This window comes from Orussus abietinus, unplaced genomic scaffold (assembly GCF_000612105.2).
Source record: "Orussus abietinus isolate OABI.00-Male unplaced genomic scaffold, Oabi_2.0 scaffold14, whole genome shotgun sequence".
NCBI classification, from domain to species: domain Eukaryota; kingdom Metazoa; phylum Arthropoda; class Insecta; order Hymenoptera; family Orussidae; genus Orussus; species Orussus abietinus.
The window spans coordinates 755,581-774,839 of NW_019395994.1; the positions used below are offsets into that span (position 1 = coordinate 755,581).

Sequence of the window (19,259 nt, forward strand, 5' to 3'; positions counted from 1 at the left end):
TAATATCGGCGTCCCATTTTCAATGATTTTCGAAGGCTGAACCGAAGACTCGCGAAATCGGAAAATGGGAAATCGGAGGTATGGAAAAAGGAAGAAACGGGGGGAAATATGAGGACTTACCCTTGCAAAGCCAGCTTCTCTTGTGGATATCCCCATTTTCTCGTGATGCCGCAACTGCACCGGATAGATGATCTGATAGTAGTGCGAACCGATGTTTCGTATTAGATCTTGATTTTGTTGAAACTCTCGCAGTAGTCGTTCGACCTCGCCTGAAATTGATTTCTCGTCTCAATCGAACGGCCTAATTACTTCTTACCTCAGACTCCCGTTTACCCCCCGATTTCAATTTGCTAAAGACACTGCAGGGTTAACTGCGTAGTCACCGACATCGGGGGTGCACGATCGAGTAATCGAAGGAGCTGTCGAACTCGCGTTTCGACCCCCAAATAGGTTATTTTGCATTATTGTCAAGTCGACGTGGAGGGTAAAAAATATCCCGAAATACCGTATCAAGAGATAAATAAAATATATCCCTTAAAAATATAAATTGGTAAGTAAAGAAAGAAAATTCGACAGTTTGCATATTTTTACAGAAACCCTATAAAGGAAGCCGTAAATTCATTCTATATTTGCCACTCGTTACTTTGATCTGGAAATCGGCAATGAATCCGCTTTACAAACCCGTGTAATTTCGCTGATTTCGAAATTACATGTTAATTTGTAACATTTTCAAAGTTTCGTTCAACGAGGCAGTTCCTTCGACCACTATAACCGAACACGTGTGCGGCAATTAACAGTCATTCATGCAGATTTACATGCAACCGAAGCGTGATGAAACATTTCGCTTCGGACTTAACATTCGCGCATTCCAAAATCATATAATTTATGCCAAACCCTGGGTTTCCCAAAATAAATTTTCGTCGATGAGAGACGGGGCTGTGGGCGGAAAAGGAAAGGAAAAATCATATGCTCGAGGAAGAGAAGCAGAGGTCCATTTGTCGGGGCGAAACTTTCCATTTCCTGCCATAACCTGCCCCCTGACAACGAAGCAATTTATTCTCCCAGCAATTACGTCGCTCTCGACGTCGACATTGCAGGTACGGAAAAGTTTCTCCAGGGTTACAAAATCCCAAGTTTACATTAATCGAGTCGATTCGTTGATTAAAAAATCGGATAAAATATTCCCGAAGGATCCCTCAAAGCATCTTCTGGAAAAGATGTATTCACTATTTTAAATATGAATTAAAATCGTAAGCGTTTCTTTTTTCGCGTTAAACAGTCACCCGGTGAAAAGGGAGAGAATTATTTCAGTTTTACAATTTCTGGGATTAAGATACAAACTTCGGCCGGAGAATGATTTTGCTTAGATTTTGGAAAGGCTTTGGAAAAGCGTTTTACCCCTAGGGGATAAAAGCAGAGCCACGAAGGTGTCTCAGGTAAGTCGGGATTCTGGAGCCGTTAATTTATCACCTGTCCCTTCGTTCCCTGCACCGCGAGTTAAGGAAGACCAGGAAGACCGGAAGTGGCCTCCGTTCCGCCTCGGTAATAAGAACAAGGACGCTTTGGAAGTGCATCCGCAATTTTGTTGGACCACGGATTTCTGTAAACCCTCCGAGAAGGTCAATGTCACGGGTCTCGAGTTTTTCTGGACTCTGAAATTATTTTCCCATCTAGCGGGAAATTGTCTGTGGGAATTGAAAGTCCGAAGCCGACGACTCGTCGAAAAGTTCCTGGGATAAATTTCGGAAAAGCTTTGTACCGGGAAATCGTTCCCCACGTCGGGGTGTAACACGTTCCAATCTCTGGGGGGATGAAAACAGAAGTGTGGGGGTTTCGAAGAAGTTTCGGCTCCTCCTGGAGCCATTAATTTATCACTTATCCCTTCCTTCGCCCGCGCTTCGACTGAAGAAAATTTAATACTCAAGTTTCCGAAGGGCGGAAATGAAGTTATTTAATTTTTACGGATCGCTAATACTTGCGAGTTCGACTTTTGACAGATTAATTGCCTTGGAAGTTGCTTAAATAAATCCTAGAGAAGCTTTGTCATCGTAAAACGTCCCGCTCTTGTTGGGGACAGAGTCCTTCAGACCCAGGGGGATGGAAACACGAGCGTAGGGATTTCGCGTAAATTTGGGGTCCCCCTGGAGCCATTAATTTATAACCCACCCCTTCTTTCGCTTGTAACTTGATCAAGCGCAATTTAATATGCTAGTTCCGAGGAATGAAACGAAAAGCATTAAATTTCCAAGGTCGCTAATCCGTGTAAATCTGATCCTTAGCCGATTATGAGTCTCCAAATTTCCTTAAATAAATTCCAGATCTTTCTTACCGCAATCCATTCCATTCCTCTTGGGAAAAAAACTCCTCGGACCCTGGGGGATAAGAACAGGACTGCAAGGATTTTGCGCAAGATAGGGATTACCTCTAGACCGAGTAAAACTTAATACTTCAATACCCAAATTAAAAAAGAAATTCCTACGCGTCTCTAACCCTTGTAAATCCAATTCCTTACCGATCAGTGCTTTTCGGACTTCCTGAAATAAATTCCAGAAAGACTTTCTTACCTCGGGACGTCTCACTTTTCCCTGGAATAAAATCCGCCGTTCCCTGGGGGATGGAAACAAGCGTAGGGATTTCACGCAAACTTGGCTTTGCACTTCGGTCGAACTGGATTCAATATTTCAGGTTCGAGAAAACCCCCCAAAAATCCTGGAACTTCCGCAAAACTCTACTCCTATTGAATGCGATTCTTGGCCGATTAATAGTCTCGCAAATTTTTGAAATAAATTTCACATCTACCTCATCACAAATGCCCTATCTTTTTCAGGAATAGAAACCCCCTGTCGGGAAGATAAACATCAACGCAGAGGTTTCGGGAAATCTTGTCATTGCACCTCTCTCCAGCCAATCCTCTGACTCAATGTCAAAGAACCAAAAATCTAAAATTCCCACAAGTCCCATAGTTAATTCGGTTTCCGGTCGATTAATAGTTTCGAAAACCTCTTGGAATAAATTCCAGAAAATCTTTCTTACCGCAAAGCGTTCCGCTCTTCTCGAGGCCAGGACCCTGGGTCCCAAGGGAAGAGAGCACGAGTGCAAGGGTCCCGGCTAAGTTCTAGCTCCTCTTGGAGCCATTAATTTGTCACTTGTCCCTCGGTCCTGGCCGGGAGGCGAAAGGGAGGCGAAAGGGGAGCCAAATAGAAGAGGAAGGGGGCCAAAGGGAGACCGGAAGAGGTCCGCGTTCCGCTCTGGCAAAAAGAGGAAGAGCGCTCCGCGAGCGAACGCATTATCAGGACGGCGCGGATAAAGCGAGCCCCGAAACAAACCTTTAAGGCGTGTTCTCACGGGGAAACAAACTGCGAGGGGGCGATCGTACGTTATAGGCCACCCTGGAGATTTATAGGTTAACTCCCCTCGGGAGCTCTCCCGTAGCCAGCCAATGGTACGTGGGTATACGTCGACGTAGGTGCAGCTTGCAGATCGTTGCTCCTCTTTCGCCCCTCTATTTCCCCCAAGGAGCCGGCCTTAACGGCGGGGAGCTCCTTCTCTGCCTTCTTTCCTTATTTCCTTCTTTCCTCGCAAGAGATACTGTTACGACTCCCGATTAATCCCTATGAACAACCGCTGCTTTTAACCTCGCCACGCGACACCGGATTGCTCCTTCTGTCGAGGCATTTCCTCGGATTTCACCCGTGGACTCGCATATATCCCGCTGGCATATTCATTTATGCAAATTTCTCCCCATATTTATTGTTATTTCGGCATGACCTACGTTATGTGAGGTGTTGTTCTATTAGCATGAGTCCCAGAGACTGACTCTTCGCGTGGACCTGGATGTTTGAATTATCAAGGATCCAAGGTGGCAATAAGTGTTGCAAAGTTATTGTCGTTGTTTAAGGATTTCGGATAAATATTTTTTCCAGTTAAGGCTTCTTTTCCGAAGGAAAATGCCCCGGTGATTTTATGAACGATCGCGCCTTTGGGGGGATAATTAATTTTCTTTACGACTTGTCCTGCGAGTTGTGAAAGTACATGGGATTCAAATGGATGAAGTAGTCGGGCAATAAAAATATGAAAAAATCTTCCATCGATTGTCCCCCCTCTAATTAATGGAAGCCTCTCTCATTTTTCAAGCCGGAGCAATCACAGCATCCCAGGCGAGGGCCTGCAAATAATCACCCCCAATGCGTAATCGATTATTTTTCCATCATTTAACAAAGCTCCCTTTCAATTTCCCCGTAAGGAAACTTTTTTCTACTGGCGGTCCTCTCGATGAAGATGTTCAAACACTTTTTATAGATTATTATGCTGCCAATTAAAGAAAGTAATACATTTTTCACGTAGGAACAGTCACGTCGAAGACGTCTGTAATCCAATCTCTGAAATGGCCACGCCCTATGTGTCCTCGATTCACTCTAAGGGTAACCTGGGGAGTTTTAAAGGCCCTCAAGGGTGAAATAGACAAACAGGTACTTGTAAAAAGAATATAGGAGCGTTCTTAATCTGTTGTTCGTTTGTCAATGGACGGAACTCCCGCAGCTTTCAACTACGACCTCAATTTCTCCGCAATCATGGCGGAGTCATTCTCAATTTACCCCTGAAAATCACCACACCCAACGACCTCTTCTAAAAACAACCCTGGGAGTCTTAAAGGCTCGCAAGGGTCCTTTAAATGGAATAACAGGTCTTTTAAATAAAAGTATCTAAAAATAGTAAATCGTTCCTCCGTATTCCAATAAATGGAACCTCATTTCTCGCGTCGAGATCCGATGAAGATGGAGACAATCGTTATAGATTCACGCTCAATCTAATTTTGGAAATAATTAAAGCGTCCTCACGTTTTCATTACCTCACCTGAGGTCGATCCTAGGAGTTTCGATAGCCCTCAAGAACCTTAAGAGCCTTCAAATGTCATTTTAAACAAAATATGAAACAATAATTAACCGTTTTTTTGTACATAATTAAATAAAATGTTCTCTCTCACGTAGCAGAGGCTCGATAAAGAAAAGAAGAAAATCCGTGGGACTCTCGGCCAATCCAACCGTGGAAATAATTACGGACAACTATCGTGCTCAATCTTTCCAAATAGTCTCAAGAGCCCTTAAATCTCCTTTACTCCAAAATATTTAACAATAATTAACCGTTTTTTTGTACATAATTAAATAAAATGTTCTCTCTCACGTAGCAGAGGTTCGATAAAGAAAAGAAGAAAATTCGTGGGACTCTCGGCCAATCCAACCGTGGAAATAATTACGGACAACTCTCGTGCTCAATCTTTCCAAATAGTCTCAAGAGCCCTTAAATCTCCTTTACTCCAAAATATTTAACAATAATTAACCGTTTTTTTGTACATAATTAAATAAAATGTTCTCTCTCACGTAGCAGAGGCTCGATAAAGAAAAGAAGAAAATCCGCGGGACTCTCGGCCAATCCAACCGTGGAAATAATTACGGACAACTCTCGTGCTCAATCTTCTCCGAAGGCGATCTTGGGAGCCTTAAGGGCGCACAGGGACGAAATCGACGAAGTGGCGAAGGAGCACCGATAAAGATAAATTTACCTCCAGTGGCTCCGTCTTCTTGGGCATTCACGAGGCCGTAATGGCACCGGTTCGAAATCATAGGGCTGCCACATTAATCACTCAACTTGGCCGTTTGCCTGCGAGCTTCGGAGTTTCGCACACGCAACCTGGTACAAGCAACCCTCGAAATAATGCCGCCCCGAGATCGATCCTCGGCCAAACGATAATCCGGTTATCGAGTAGCGTGTCCTCGCGAATGAGGCGACGATCTGGAAAATAGATGTCCCGGGACATTCCCGCGGGAAGAAATTCACTCCCCGAGCATTTATTTCGAGATTTGTCACGCCCACCCCTTTCCTCCTCCCACTGCCCGGACGAACGTTTCCTTGAAAGCGTTTCGATTTATCTCCTCGAGATATTCATTCGGAATTGGCTCCTCGCGATATCCTTTTAGTGCATGATCTCGAACTTCGGAAATATAGGAATTATATTCCGTAGTAAGAACTAGAATCGACTTCTTTATCTCTAATTGGAAGCGCAGCGTGGTGATCGTTTGATTAAATTAGTATCGTGAATTTTTTAACGGTAGCATATTAATTTTCGCTGCATTCGGTAGATCTAGTTGATTTTAATAGGGTTATAACGAGAGGGAATTGGGTCGCTTTTGGAGATAATTGGTTAGGTTTTCCCATTTTTCAGAGGGAAAGAATTTTCTACCGCGCATGATAAGAGCCGTGATTATTACTGGTAAAGAGTCCAAGAGAAATGACGGGGGGGATCAATAATTCCATTCCGTGTATATGGGTCTTCAAAGAGTCGCGCGAATGAGAGCGTTAATGCCTCAAAGTGTCTCCTTTGGACGCGGAAATATATTTCTGAAATGCAATTTAGAAAACCGCACCGTTTATCGAGAAATCGGGCCGCGGCGGGGCTACGGAACGCGAGGGAAATGAAGGGAGAACAATCGAAAATCCAATTAAGTCCTTTAATGGGTGCAATAAAAATGATGCAATGAAACCGCGTAATAAAAAGTCCGGACCTGCGTAAAAAAAGTCGTATGCGTCATAGGGAGTCATTTTTCGGTATCCGGTCAATCGATGCACTCCAAAAATATTGTCTTGCCACGATATGAGCTTTCGCGAAGTTCTGCCTCTCACGTGTCGTCGTAAAGCCGAAATTTTAGTTCTTAATCATTCGACTGGTCTCGAACATTTCAAATGAAAAATTGCACGCGAAATTATTTTAGAGAATTTAATCAATGAATCTGTTATTTCCTAAAAATTGTCAGGATTCAGGAGGAAATCTATAGAGAAAAGGAAGCTAAAATAAATGATACTGATTTACTCCGATTTTTTGGATAGCATAGAATCGGTACCATTATGCGCTTTTACGGAAAATATAATTTCGAATTTCCCTCGAAATTAATAAAAATTCTTTGGACCTCGAAGCGACCGCCGAGCGAATGCTCTGGACAGGTTAATTTCCCAAAATTGTCCGTCAAAGGTAGGAGCGGCTGACGAAGTTATGCCAATTTGAAAAATGCCATATAAACGTCAATCAAGAGCCTCGAGGCAGCTGCAACTGCAGCCGTGACGAGAAGAGCCGGCCAGCTCGAGGACGATGCTCATTAAACTTCGAGTAATCAATTTTATAGGAAAAAAGCATCTCAGAGTAATTAACGTCGCGATTTAACTTCAAAAAGCCGAAACTCTATGCCTTTCAAAAATTAAAAAAAAAAAACCATGCGCGAGGGTCACGTTTCGCATTTTCATATTTTCGCGTTTTCGCGTTTTCGCAATTTTCTCTCCTCATTGTTCTTTCTATCACGAACCACCCTTAATTCAACCCTATATTTACGTTTTTAAATTCCGCCTAAAAGCTATATTCTTAAAAAGGCCCCTCTTTATACATTTTCAATTGAAATCCGTGAAAAACGATTCCCGATCGGGCGAGCACCAAATTCGCGAAATGCCTCCCGGTTGGAAAGCCCGGAGGGAAAGCTTCGCTTCCCATCCCCGGGGCGGGGGTGCGCCTGGCGTTGACGCGATGCTCATTAAAGCTCCGAGCAGTCAATTTTACGATCGGAAGCTCGCGCCCTGACGAGCTGGCTCTTCGCGGGGATGGCTCGGCCGGGGAAGGGGGGCACTTCGATAAATTACAATTTCACGAGTCTCGGCCGCAATAATTCATGAGGTCATATCGACTTTAAAGAAGTTCGCAAGGCCCGATAAGCCCCCTTCGTCCCTCGCATGCGTACGGGGGTGGTTCAAAGGGACCGCTCCAGAGTGAGGGGTTCCATCCCCGATTGGATTAGCCGTATCATGGAAACCCGGTTAGCCAATCGGGGCCCGAGTTGCCTGTTCCCTTTCTCCTCTTTTATTTTATTTTATTTTATCCCGACTTCTCGTTAAGCGGCGTGCTAATTAACGGGACTTAGATTGGCTCGAAAAAGCTCGCCGATTCCGGCCGATTAAATCGCGGGGGGTGACCCACCCCTTGGTGATGTAAATGAACAAACGCGTATCCATATAAAGGATTTATGGGGTTAATGGTACAGGTGTTAACTCGAGACATGGAAACGATGGCGAGCTCGAAGCACACGCGTTACGTCGTTCGGGGAGTTATTGTGCTTTTATGTCTTTTTCTTTATTAGTACCGCATGGGACATGTCGGGGTGGTTTGTTCGGTACTTAATTAGTGACATGTTGAACGGGGTAATTTACTCGTTAACTGGTCGGAGATAATAGTTTCGGATTTATTAGATCGATATCCGAGGCCTCGCGTGACTCCGTTCTTTCGCTGGCAGTCGCTCTCTTCCGGCACGTGAAATATCATTTCTTTTTCTTTCTAATTTTAATATTTTCCCGTTCGTTCGCGCGATCGGGCCTTCGTCCGAAGGCGTTCCGGCCTGTAATGCGGAGGAATTAATTACAGTTTTCCCGAGAAGTGAAAGAAAAAGAGAGGGGAAGGAAAATGGATTACACTTGTCGCGGATGACTGGGAGACCTAAATGTTCGCGGAATGAAGCGAATCCGCGGCCTGGTGCTCTGATTAAAGCTAAAATTGCATATTCAAAACCCGGAGTAGACGTGACCGATATTCGGCCCTGAGTAATTTAGCTTTACGTCACTTCCGGGCAACGAGTGGCGGAAAAAGTAGACCGAAGAAACCGGCCGAGGGATTCCGGAAGGCTGCAATATGGAATCGACCGCGTACACAGACGGATAAAAATGCCCGATCGATTTCTCAAGGAGGAGCCAAAGGATGCGGAAAACTCGTATCTGTCATTCTGTACATGGAAGCAATTTTTATAGAAACTGTGAAACTTTCTACCCCTCAAAAAAGACCCACCGATCAAACGCGTTACCGACTCCAGTGCGAAGCATTCCGAGAAGAGTTGATTTATTATTGCGATATTAATTATGAAGACTTTATGAAAGACTTTATAAAAATGGGGTGAATATTTTGAATAGGTCAAAAGCTCGCTATTTTAGCGTGGCGTAATTATTCGAATGTAAATGTTAATTAAACGTGTTTCGAGTAGTTGAACGACACGTAGCACGTAACCGTGTAAACTGGACGATGTGTCCATTTTCTTTTTAGTCAAAAAGCATTGCAACTATTCCCGTGGGCGAGAGTCCAGAAATATAATTAGTGCTTACAGGGAAAGGGGTTGGAAAGAAAGGAGGGGTCACGTTAGTCGCCAATTAACCACGCTAAAAGCAAAAATAAAAATAAAAATAAGAAATATATATGGTTGAAAATCCCAAGGAATATCCATTGCAAAGCCCTCCCATTATTCCCTCTGTAAGCCAGACCACTTCTAAATGTCAATTAAAAGTCCTTTAATTAACTCAACTACAGAACAGCATGCAACCGCTCACAATGGGCGGAATTTTGATTAAAAAAGCAGAAAGCGCAGATCGTTCTAAAACCGAAGGAGGGGGAGAGAGGTTCGGTATTTGCAGCCAATTAATAGGATAAAAAGGAAAAGAGAAAAGAAAAATGCACCTCCACCTCCTAAACAATATCAACTCCCATTATTTTCCCTTTACATTGCGTACACTTCCCCTCCATCGCGAGCCATTTTATTAAACCAGACAGGGCGATAAACCCATCGATAATAAAAAATCACCGTGCACAAAACTTGCTTCCAAAATGATTTAAACCGCCAGTTCGTAATCAACCCTGCAACAGTTCGAAAATAAAAAGGTGCACATAACGAGCCTCTTTGCGAGCCATCCGAACTCGAATTCCGCCCTTCCCGCCCACCTGGCGACGGTTCGGGGTCGACCTCGCCCCTCTCCGGGAAGTTAATTAAAAAGTCCCTTAATCAAGGGAGCCCACAACGGGCGAGATATTTTGATCAGAAAGGCGTTAAGGGAGAATTCGTGGGTCGGTCTTAAAAAGAAAGGCGGTCACCTCGTTCCTCGGCGTCTAGAGGAGGCGCTCGACTTTTGTCGGCGTCCGAATACGTGTCAAGCATTCCAATGTGATTAGAATAATTGAGGAGAGGGAGAGAGAGAGAGGGAGGGAGCGGGAGAGTGGGAGCTAGAGAGGGAGAAACGAAAGCACGGAGCGGGGACCAGGGGAGGAAAACAAGCGCCGGGAGAGGCAGAAGGCAGAGAGGGAGCGAGAGGGCGATATGCGGCCGGCCGAAGGAGAGAGGGCGACGGAGAGAGGCCGGCCGCCCGGTGGGTGGGCGATGACGTGGGCGGTGGGTGGCGGGCGGTGGTGGGTGGTGGGCGCGAGATGGCGCGGTGGCGCACGTGTGCAAAAGGGGCCGCCCGGCAAGAATTTTCGCCCGGGCGGCCGTGCGCTGGAAAGCGCCCTGCCGCCCCCCAACACGTACGCCCCTGAGGACATGCTCGCCCGTGTGTACACGCCGTCCCTGCCCGTGTGTACGCCCACGCTCGAAACTCGGTCAACGAATGCATGCAAATTGCATGCGGATAACGGGGCGAAATAAACATCTGCTCACCGGGAGTAGTTTCTTCATTCCAATAGGAATCATCTAAGGTGTAGTCGGCCTCTGCAACAGAAAATAACGAGGGTTAGTTGCGGTTAATTCGGGCGTCTTGGCTTCGCGGGGGGCGGCTCGAGAATCCCCGAAGATGGTCCTGGAGATGTGGTTGGGCATTCGGAAATGCGAGGAAACGCGTATGTAGGAGAATTATAATTAATGTAATCTGGAATATACCCGGGGCGAGTATAAGGTTCCGACTTTCGGAGAGGACGAGTGCTTGTCGCGAGGTTTCATTCAATTTTAATTATTTACTCGATTTAGGGTCCTGGAAAAGAGATTGCGCCTTTTTGGACATGCACAGGGGTGTATAGAAAATGTGCGCATAGAGGTTTGGCGTGAAATGTGGTATTCCTGGTCTTCTGGAATGTGAAAAGGTGGACGCAGAGTTGTACTCGTTAATTTTTTCGATATCACGCGGGAACGGTTGAAGGTGATTTTTGTTCGGCCACCTTGTATGGGGTTTTCCTTTTTTTGATTTTCGTTGACACGTTAACTAAGACGAATGCGATGCCGTGGATGCGACAGCTCCTGTCAATGCGCACAACAGCTTTTCGGTGATTTATTTAGAGGTTCCCTGCGAGCCTATAAATTCGCAATGCGTTTTAGCCGCTTCTCACGGCTTCTGCGGTGATTGCTTTTATGTTAAATTCAGTCGCTTCTTCCACGGTACGAAGAATCGCACTTTTAACACCTGCCCATGCAATCCCGTTCAATTTGAGAAGAGCTTTCACCGACGGAATTCCCCGAAAGCTGTGACGCTCCAGTCCCTGACATTGCAAAGGTTCGCCAAAATATTTAAAATTAATTAAATTAAATTGAGTTATTCTTCATTCGAGGTCAAGGAAGGGAACAAAAGCCCGTAACAATGTTGCCCCTGGAATTCTTGACTCCGCCATCTTCTCGCAGGTGCTAAATTGAATTCCACTGAAATTCTATTCCCAGCTCCTCTGAATAGACGGATCAGGAAGAAGTGGTAGTGCCCGTTTTCAGTCAGACAACTTGGAATTTGCAATTAGATCCACGAGCGCAATGCAAAGCAATACAAGTACTCTTTGAACAAAATCTACTGCAAAAGAATTTTCAGTTCACCGTCGAAAATGCAAAATTTCAGGGAAAGCTCGTATTCTCTTTTTCTAATTCCCTTCTCTTTGAGTTATAAGCAGTAAGGAAATTTCGAGTCAGTCAAATGACGTGATGGTTCTGGCTACTCCACGTGTTTCATATTGACGAGTATTCAAATTAGCCATTCCATGGTAATTCGAATGATCGTCGGTATTAGACGTCAAAGCTTGACGTCTCCTTGTCACCGGTCGTCGGGATGTCAAGTAGTAATTGATCGCGTTGTGAACGTGCCGGTACAATATTCGTCATGTAACAGGATGCGGAATAAAATTAGCAAACCATGGAGCGGTGAGACGAAAATCTCAAATACTCCAAAATTTCGTCCTTAACCTTTCCCCTCTCGAAATCTTAGTAGATTGTGGAAGCCCCCACTTGGTAACCGTTTAAGCCGTTTCCGTGGGAGTATAATACTACTTTAATTAGCATGAACTGGTACTCGCTTTAAGTAGAATCTAATTCCAGTTCCCAGTAAGCCGAATTGCAGTACGGTCACACATGGCGGCACTTTCTCAAGTTCTAGAACATTTAATTAGCCATCGTGCTAGGACTTTCACTCCTTTATCAGAGGTCGAGTGTTAGTTCCCGAACGTAAACGACTGTCCTGTCAAGTCAGATGCGACGTATATTTTGCGAAAAAGGGGCAATATATTATTCCGCCGCTTTTTAACAGTGGTTTACACGGTTAGACATTAAAAGGAGCAGTATACGTAATTAGTGCCCTGGAAGGGAAAAAATAAGCTCTCTACTTTGAAGCAAGTGGAAGCGTCTATTTTTAGTCAACCGCGTCACAGCCTAGTCTGACTTAATGAGATTTTCCTACATTCTAGGTGAACAGACTATCGATTTTCTGTTCAAGATTGAAGAGACTTCTCGGTAAACCAACAACTTTTTAAAGGAATCCCCTTTCCCGGCGATATTTCCTCGAAGAAACGATCAAAGAAACGATAATCTAGGTAAGCTCTTTGAAAATGAAGACTCAAAGAGCCTTCGTTTCGCCGCTAGTAGAAATATCCACGTTTAGACGGCCGAATTATAACCCAGGGAGTAAATATAATTTCCTCTATAATCTAGACGAACGCGTTAGGGATGATTAAAGAATTTTACAAATTAATATCCTCTCCAGTCTCTATCCCCTTTCATTTACTTCCATCCTCGGCACTTTCCGCGAGTCGATATTAAAGAAAGGACATCTCGGTAAGTTTCTTAGAAGACGGGAAGCGAGGCTTCCTTTACCGTGCGACAAGTAGAAGTATCCAGTTTTAGTCAGCCGAGACACAACCTACGGACTAAATGAGATTTTCCTACGTCCCAGGTGAACAGGCTATCGATTTCCCCGGAAGCACTTAATTTAGCTGCTCGTAAAATCGAGGGCTTGTCATCGTCTCCTAGCTGTTGGATGGCACCGCATAATCAACGGTCACGTTCCAAGATAACAATGAAAAACAATCCACGCATTACCGGTGTACACCTGGCACACGTGAAAATCTATAAGTACACGCGCACGAGAGTCAATTGTAATAACAAGAGCGCAGGAAAAAGCGGTTTGTTTCGACAAGAGATTAATTACAAGAACGTTATTTATGGTTAATGCAAGTTCATCCACGACAGGCAGAAAATATACGAGGGTTCCCCATGTCCCAGGGGACCAGAGATCGATTCCCCCAGAAGCTAATTTGGTTGGTCGCCAAATCCGGGGCTTATCATCGTGTACGAATTTGTCGCAAACAAGAACCTTATCAAAATATCACGAACAATTCACCCGGCCGCAAAAGCTGCCAGGATAACATTTCCGCGAGGGAAAATTAACCGGCACCTACAATTGTATAATTAACAACATTATCTCCTAACTTCCAGTAAGGCAATAACAAATGTCATTCCGATTCGATCCACTGTCGGACCTTATAAAATGACAAAATCAACGAATGTCAATCCCCAGGTAGTTTAGACTACTTGAAATTGATTTTATTTAAAAAAGAAAATAATAGAGCATTTGGTAGTTTCAAGTCAGGAGTCCGCTCGGAAGTAGCAAAATTCACGCGTAGTCAGCCTCGCCTCGCCTGACGGTAAGCGAGCGCCGGAGCGAGTGGCGAGTTCCCCTGTCGAGGGTAATTCGATTGGTCATCGGGCCGGCTCCAACGGCTACGGTCGCCGGGCTGCGGATGCTGCTCCGGAGCCGCAGGGTGCACGCGGTGCGCCCCGCAGACTTAGCACCCGGCTAACCTCGTAACCCCGAATCCATAAGTTCCGGCGGCATCGATCGTCCGGTATGACGTCATTGTCGTGTCGGGTTTTAATCCGAATCCGAGTCGTCGCTTTTCCGGTGCTCCAGCGGCGCTTACGGTTCTCGAGTCCCGTTCCGGGTGGCGGACAACATCGACAATGACATCCCCTGTCAGCGGCACGTGCCTGCCTCAGGGGCGCGCGGCGTTGCCGTCATTGCCGATGCGCCCGCCGCCGTCACCGGCGGCTCAGGCCTGCCGCGAGTTGGCCGCGATGGCGGCTAGGCGTGGCTGAGCATTCGACGATCCGTCACAGGGATTCCCCACCTTGTTCATGCAATCGGATAGTGAGTTTCGTGTCGATTTCGAACCGTGTGCCCTATTTGAGGAGTTTTTCGCCGAATTTAAGTACTTTCACGTAGTTTTAGGTTAGGTTAGAGGTGACGTTAACGGCGATGCGGCGTTGCCGTCAATGCCAGTGCGCCTGTCGCCGAACGCTCAGCCCTCCTGCGACTTGGCAACGATGGCGGCAGGTAAAGCTGAGAATTGCACGGACCGTCATTAGAATTCCATACCTCGATTATACAATCGAAAAGGGAGTTTCATGTCGATTTGAGAACTGTGTCCTAGCTCAGGAGTTCTGGCCGATTTTAGATAGTTTCGCGTAGTTTTAGGTTAGGTGAGAGGTGACGTTAACGGCGATGCGGCGTTGCCATAATTGCCAGGGTGCCTGCAGTTGGCCGTGATGCAGGCAGGCATGGCCGAGCGTTCCGCGGACCGTCTCTGGGATTTCGTGCCCCGATTATACAATCGGAAAGTGAGTTCCATGTCAATTTCTGCCCCAGTTGAGAAGTTTTTAGCTGAATTTATTTAGTTTAACGCGATTCCAGATCACGCGAGAGGTGAGGTCGGACCAACGGTGACGTTAATAGGAGGACGTGGAAACCCACGTGATGCGAGCGGCTTTGGCGTCATTGCCAGTGACCGCGCAAACGCAGCCATTCCCCCGACATTCTCGCGAAAGCAGTGACACGGAAAGAGAGCGAACACAGGGGCAATACTTCCTTTCTCTCTCTCTATCTCCTGTCGTTAGGCTGTTGCCATATTGCACCGTGCAACCGTTTCATGTAAAAAAAAAAAAAGAGGGAAAGAGCGAGAAAACCGCCTCTTTGTTTTCTCGCTTCCATTCCTTCTATCTTCATAGTCAGATCAATGTGCGGGGTTCATGGTGCTCTTCGTATATCAATGTTGTCAATTTCAATTCCCCTTGCTCTAGGACGGTCGGATTAAAGTAATGGTACAATCCGGAACAATAAAAAAAAAAAAAAGAAATAGTACTATAAATTATAAAAAATTCAAATATTTAAATCAGAATCTTGACGGTATTTAAGAAGGAACGGGAATGCGATTTAACGCGTTAAACGATTAATAACATCGAACTAAAAATGAATATCCCAGAGTTTAATGAAATTCCCTGTCTGAACGAAGCATAAATGTCTTTACGAACAAAACTAAGAATATGAAGAAAAATATTTATCGGTAATAACACACTCTCTACTGAAATAATGGTACGATTCGCGTGGTATTATTGTTCTAAAAGTCCACAGTACATCGGACTAAAATAATAGTAGAAATACTGTAACGGTAGTACAGTTGGCAAAACTGTCGTGCATATAAATCTGGCATCGAGTGCGTTGGGATAGGTTCACTTAGTGTCACACTTTTCCAACTCCGATTTACGTCACGCGTTGAACGAGTGTTATATTCTAAATAAACGCGCCTCCGAACGTCATTCCGTGATAGGCTCACGTGTAGCTCGTTCGCAAGAGGGGTAGTAAGGGGCACGAAAGAACATACCGCTGCGTTGTGGCGATAAAAGGCACTAAAAGAGGCGTACTCTAAGTGAACCTATCCGCGATACTAAAATTCGTCCCCATACCCGTACGTACACCGGCGGACATAAATGGCTCCTCGTCATATACTGGGGAAACAATATTCCCATTTATGTCCGCCAGTGTACGACCGTGGCTGCCATCGAGTACTCAGGCCAGCCTCGAGTTGGCCGTGACATCCTCTAGGAGGAGCGAAGCGCCCACGTTACAAGGCGTTATTTTCCTTCCAGAGAGCTCGGTTCATGAATCGCCAATGGATTGCACCTCGAACTATGAATAACCTCCCTCGAGCTGAATATCCCTAGATAACGTTTCCGCAGGAGGGGAACATCAACCGGGTGGCGGTCCGCCGTCGAGTCGGCCGAATTCCCAACTGCGAGAGGGCCAGTCGGGGTTGGTATTCCTGAATGATTTGCCCAGGCCAATGTTATTGCCCTCCGCGTGGCGTAATGCGATGTTTTAGGACAGCCGCCATGTTTATAGACTGCGCAAGTATGTAGGGGGACCGTGGAGCCGTAATCCCTTATATCGGGTCGACCCGAGGGGACGGCGGAGCCTTTAAACCTAAAGGGAGCCGAAGGGACGAGGACCTCACCTTCGAGTGGTAAATCTAATCCGACTGGAGGGGCCGGAATAACAACTCGCCTCAAAATTGTCGAAACATTTTGCCCCTCGTCGAGATTCTCGTCCAGGGTCCGCCGCGCGCTCTCCCACGGATCCGAACTTTAAGCCAACATGAAATAACTACTCTTGGCTTTCGTTACGCATACGTATGTCTAGTTTTCCGGGAAATATTTTCCAACGTTTGTTAAATAAAACTGGAGATTTGAGAAAAAGGATGTGTAAGCGAGGACGTAGGCGACTCCACCTGCGAGTCCGTAGGGCGGCGAGGTCGCTCTCGGGGCTCGGAATTCTCCCACTGGCGAGTATCTCGATTCCTCGGTAAAAGTCCCCAGAAGCGTCGCGCTAAATGGCAGCCAAGTTTCCTCGGTACTCCTTTAGGCGTCGCCCGACCGGGTCCGCCCAGGGCGAGGGCCTTTCGCAAACTTTCATTTAAAGCCCCGCGAAAGTTTTTCATTTCCAGCCGGCGCGGTCGCGGTTTCCGAAAATTCATAAAATAGATCGGGGCCGTCCGAGGAGTCCTCCGCGGTGAGCGCGCGCGCGGGCGAGAAGGGTGGCCCAGTTTCGCATTAACGAAAATATCCCCGGGGCTACGCGAGGTCTCCGTCGGATGGCAGTCAATGGCGGAGGCTATAGTACAACGGGGCGGATTTCAACAGCGCGAGGATCTCTGGGAGATCCGGCCCGGGAGAAAGAGAGAGACGGAGCAAGCCAGTGGAGGGGAGGCGAGCGAGAGGGTCGGCGGGAGGGGGCGGTGTCGACGAACCCCTGGCGAGGCAGCCCCGCCGCCCCCCGGCGACCCCAGCGAACCGGCCCTGGGCGATGAGGGCTTCCCCGCTCGACGCCACCCGATGACGCGCGATCCCGCCCGATGTCGCGCGGACCCGCCCGAAGCTGGCCGACCTTTCCCGATGACGCCCGACGCCGCCCGATGACGTATGCGGGCAGCCTAGCGACGCAGTGACGTCGGAGCCCCCGCCGACCCCACCCCGCGGCGAGACGGGTGCCCGTCACCCGAGCCGATGGGATCGATTTTCGGATCGATTTTTATTCCCCATTATGTGCACGCCGACCCGGGACCCCAGCGCGAGATTTCGGGGGCGTATCGTCGCACTCGCGAGACGCTCCACGGGGAGATTGCCGCGATTCCTCGGCCCAAGGTTCCCGAGACTCGATCGGAGACTCGTGGCGAGCTCGATTTTCCCTTAATTTCGAATCTGAGGAGAAACAGAGGGCTCGCAGAATTTCGCAGGGCTGGGTGGAACGGCGGGTAATGGAATTAGTATACGGGGAGGTAAAGAGGTACCCTGACCGGGACGAATGTGCTACGTGGGAGGATAAACGTATAGTTGGGAGGAATCCACCCCTTTGTATTAAACCGGTTAATTATGTATCGAGTACGTTCTATGTCGTTGGAGGGGATGTTTCATGGGGGTTGGTTTCCACTTGCATGCTCCACTTATGACGAGAGGTGCATTGTTGCAGGATTTTAGTTAATACTAATCGCTGGGTATGCACCTCGATATTGAATACTGATAATAAACCGTATTTACTCGGGGGTGAATCTGGAAGTATCGCCGGTATTGGCGAATATTTCGAGCTCTGGCTGGCTTCCAGAGAAATGACGTTAAAGCTATTTGCATAATATTATATTTTATTAAGAACCGGTGAAGGGGCTCGAAATTGTATTCGCAACTGCGAGATGTACAGGAATACACCGCCTCGGAGGGGCGGAATGGATATAACGTCTAACCTCGTTATCTAGGATCGCTCTTCGTTATTATGACGTATTGCAGCCGAATCCATCGATTACTTATCCGGAGGTCCATTTAGAAACCGTCACCCCGACCAAAACGTGCTCCTGACATAGAAAAGTAGCTCACGACCCCGAAATGATCGGAGTTGAAGCACAAACTGCCCCTACCCTAGGCTAATGATCTGCAAAGGTCAAAGCCCCGGTAACAAAAAAGTTCCACCCCTCGTCCAACCCTTTAAGATACCCCCAAACATTGACGCAGCCATAATTGGTATTTCTGCATCCTGGGTAAATTGCACTTGTAGGATGCTATTTTATCCGGTCTCTAGCTTTCTATTAACCCCAAACATGCCAAGGAAAAAATAATGAAAGAGTCCACCTAGGGAACGTCATCATACCTAGTACATGCATCTCGCATTGACTAGTAACTTTTTGGAACTACTACGATCGTTGATCATGAAGGTTTAGGTATTTGGTTCAACTTGATAACATAATCTCGTCTAACACCTACGTTCATGATCATAAAGTAGTTACTTGTAATTGCTACAACCCGAGCAACCCTTATCTCTGGCTCAGCTATCCAGAGTGGATTCGAATGTATACGCGGTCGTAATCGGTATCTTTGCACTCCACATTAACCAGGAAAGATCAAGAACGCGTTTTTTCGGCTCACAAATTCTCATCATTGTCAGTCGTGATTTCTCTCCAGCAAGACTCATAAAAATCCAGCTGTTGGTTCCACTTGGAAACGCCACCCTGCCTAACGCGTAAATGTAACCTCAAAAAGTAGCTCCTGTAGCTAGCTCACGATCGGACCGAAATTCTAGCAACCTTCATCCCCGGCTAACCCTCCAGGACGTATTTAGCCACAATCGGTATCTTAGCACCCCACATAAATCAAGAATGTACTTTACAGCTCGCAAATGTTCATCACTGGTAAAAATGAATCTGCAGCAAGAATCATAAAAATCCAGGTGTTGGTTCCACTTGGAAACGCCGGCCCACCCACCGCGTACATGTAACATCGAAAAGTAGCTCCCGTAGCTAGCAGAACGGGTTCACGATCGGGCCGAAACCCTCGCAACCTTTATCCCCGGCTAAC

General features: G+C 46.6%; 1 protein-coding gene across 1 annotated transcript in view; it reads right to left on the bottom strand.

Moving 5' to 3' along the window:
• The window catches only part of LOC105698232 (disintegrin and metalloproteinase domain-containing protein 12), a 105,381-nt gene that overhangs the window by 47,162 nt on the left and 38,960 nt on the right, over positions 1-19,259 (bottom strand). The window contains exons 2-3 of the mRNA XM_023434088.1: positions 10,503-10,553; positions 121-269 (exon numbers count right to left, since the gene is read on the bottom strand). Coding sequence (XP_023289856.1) covers positions 121-269; positions 10,503-10,553 — 200 coding nt within the window. The remainder of the gene's footprint in view (positions 1-120; positions 270-10,502; positions 10,554-19,259) is intronic.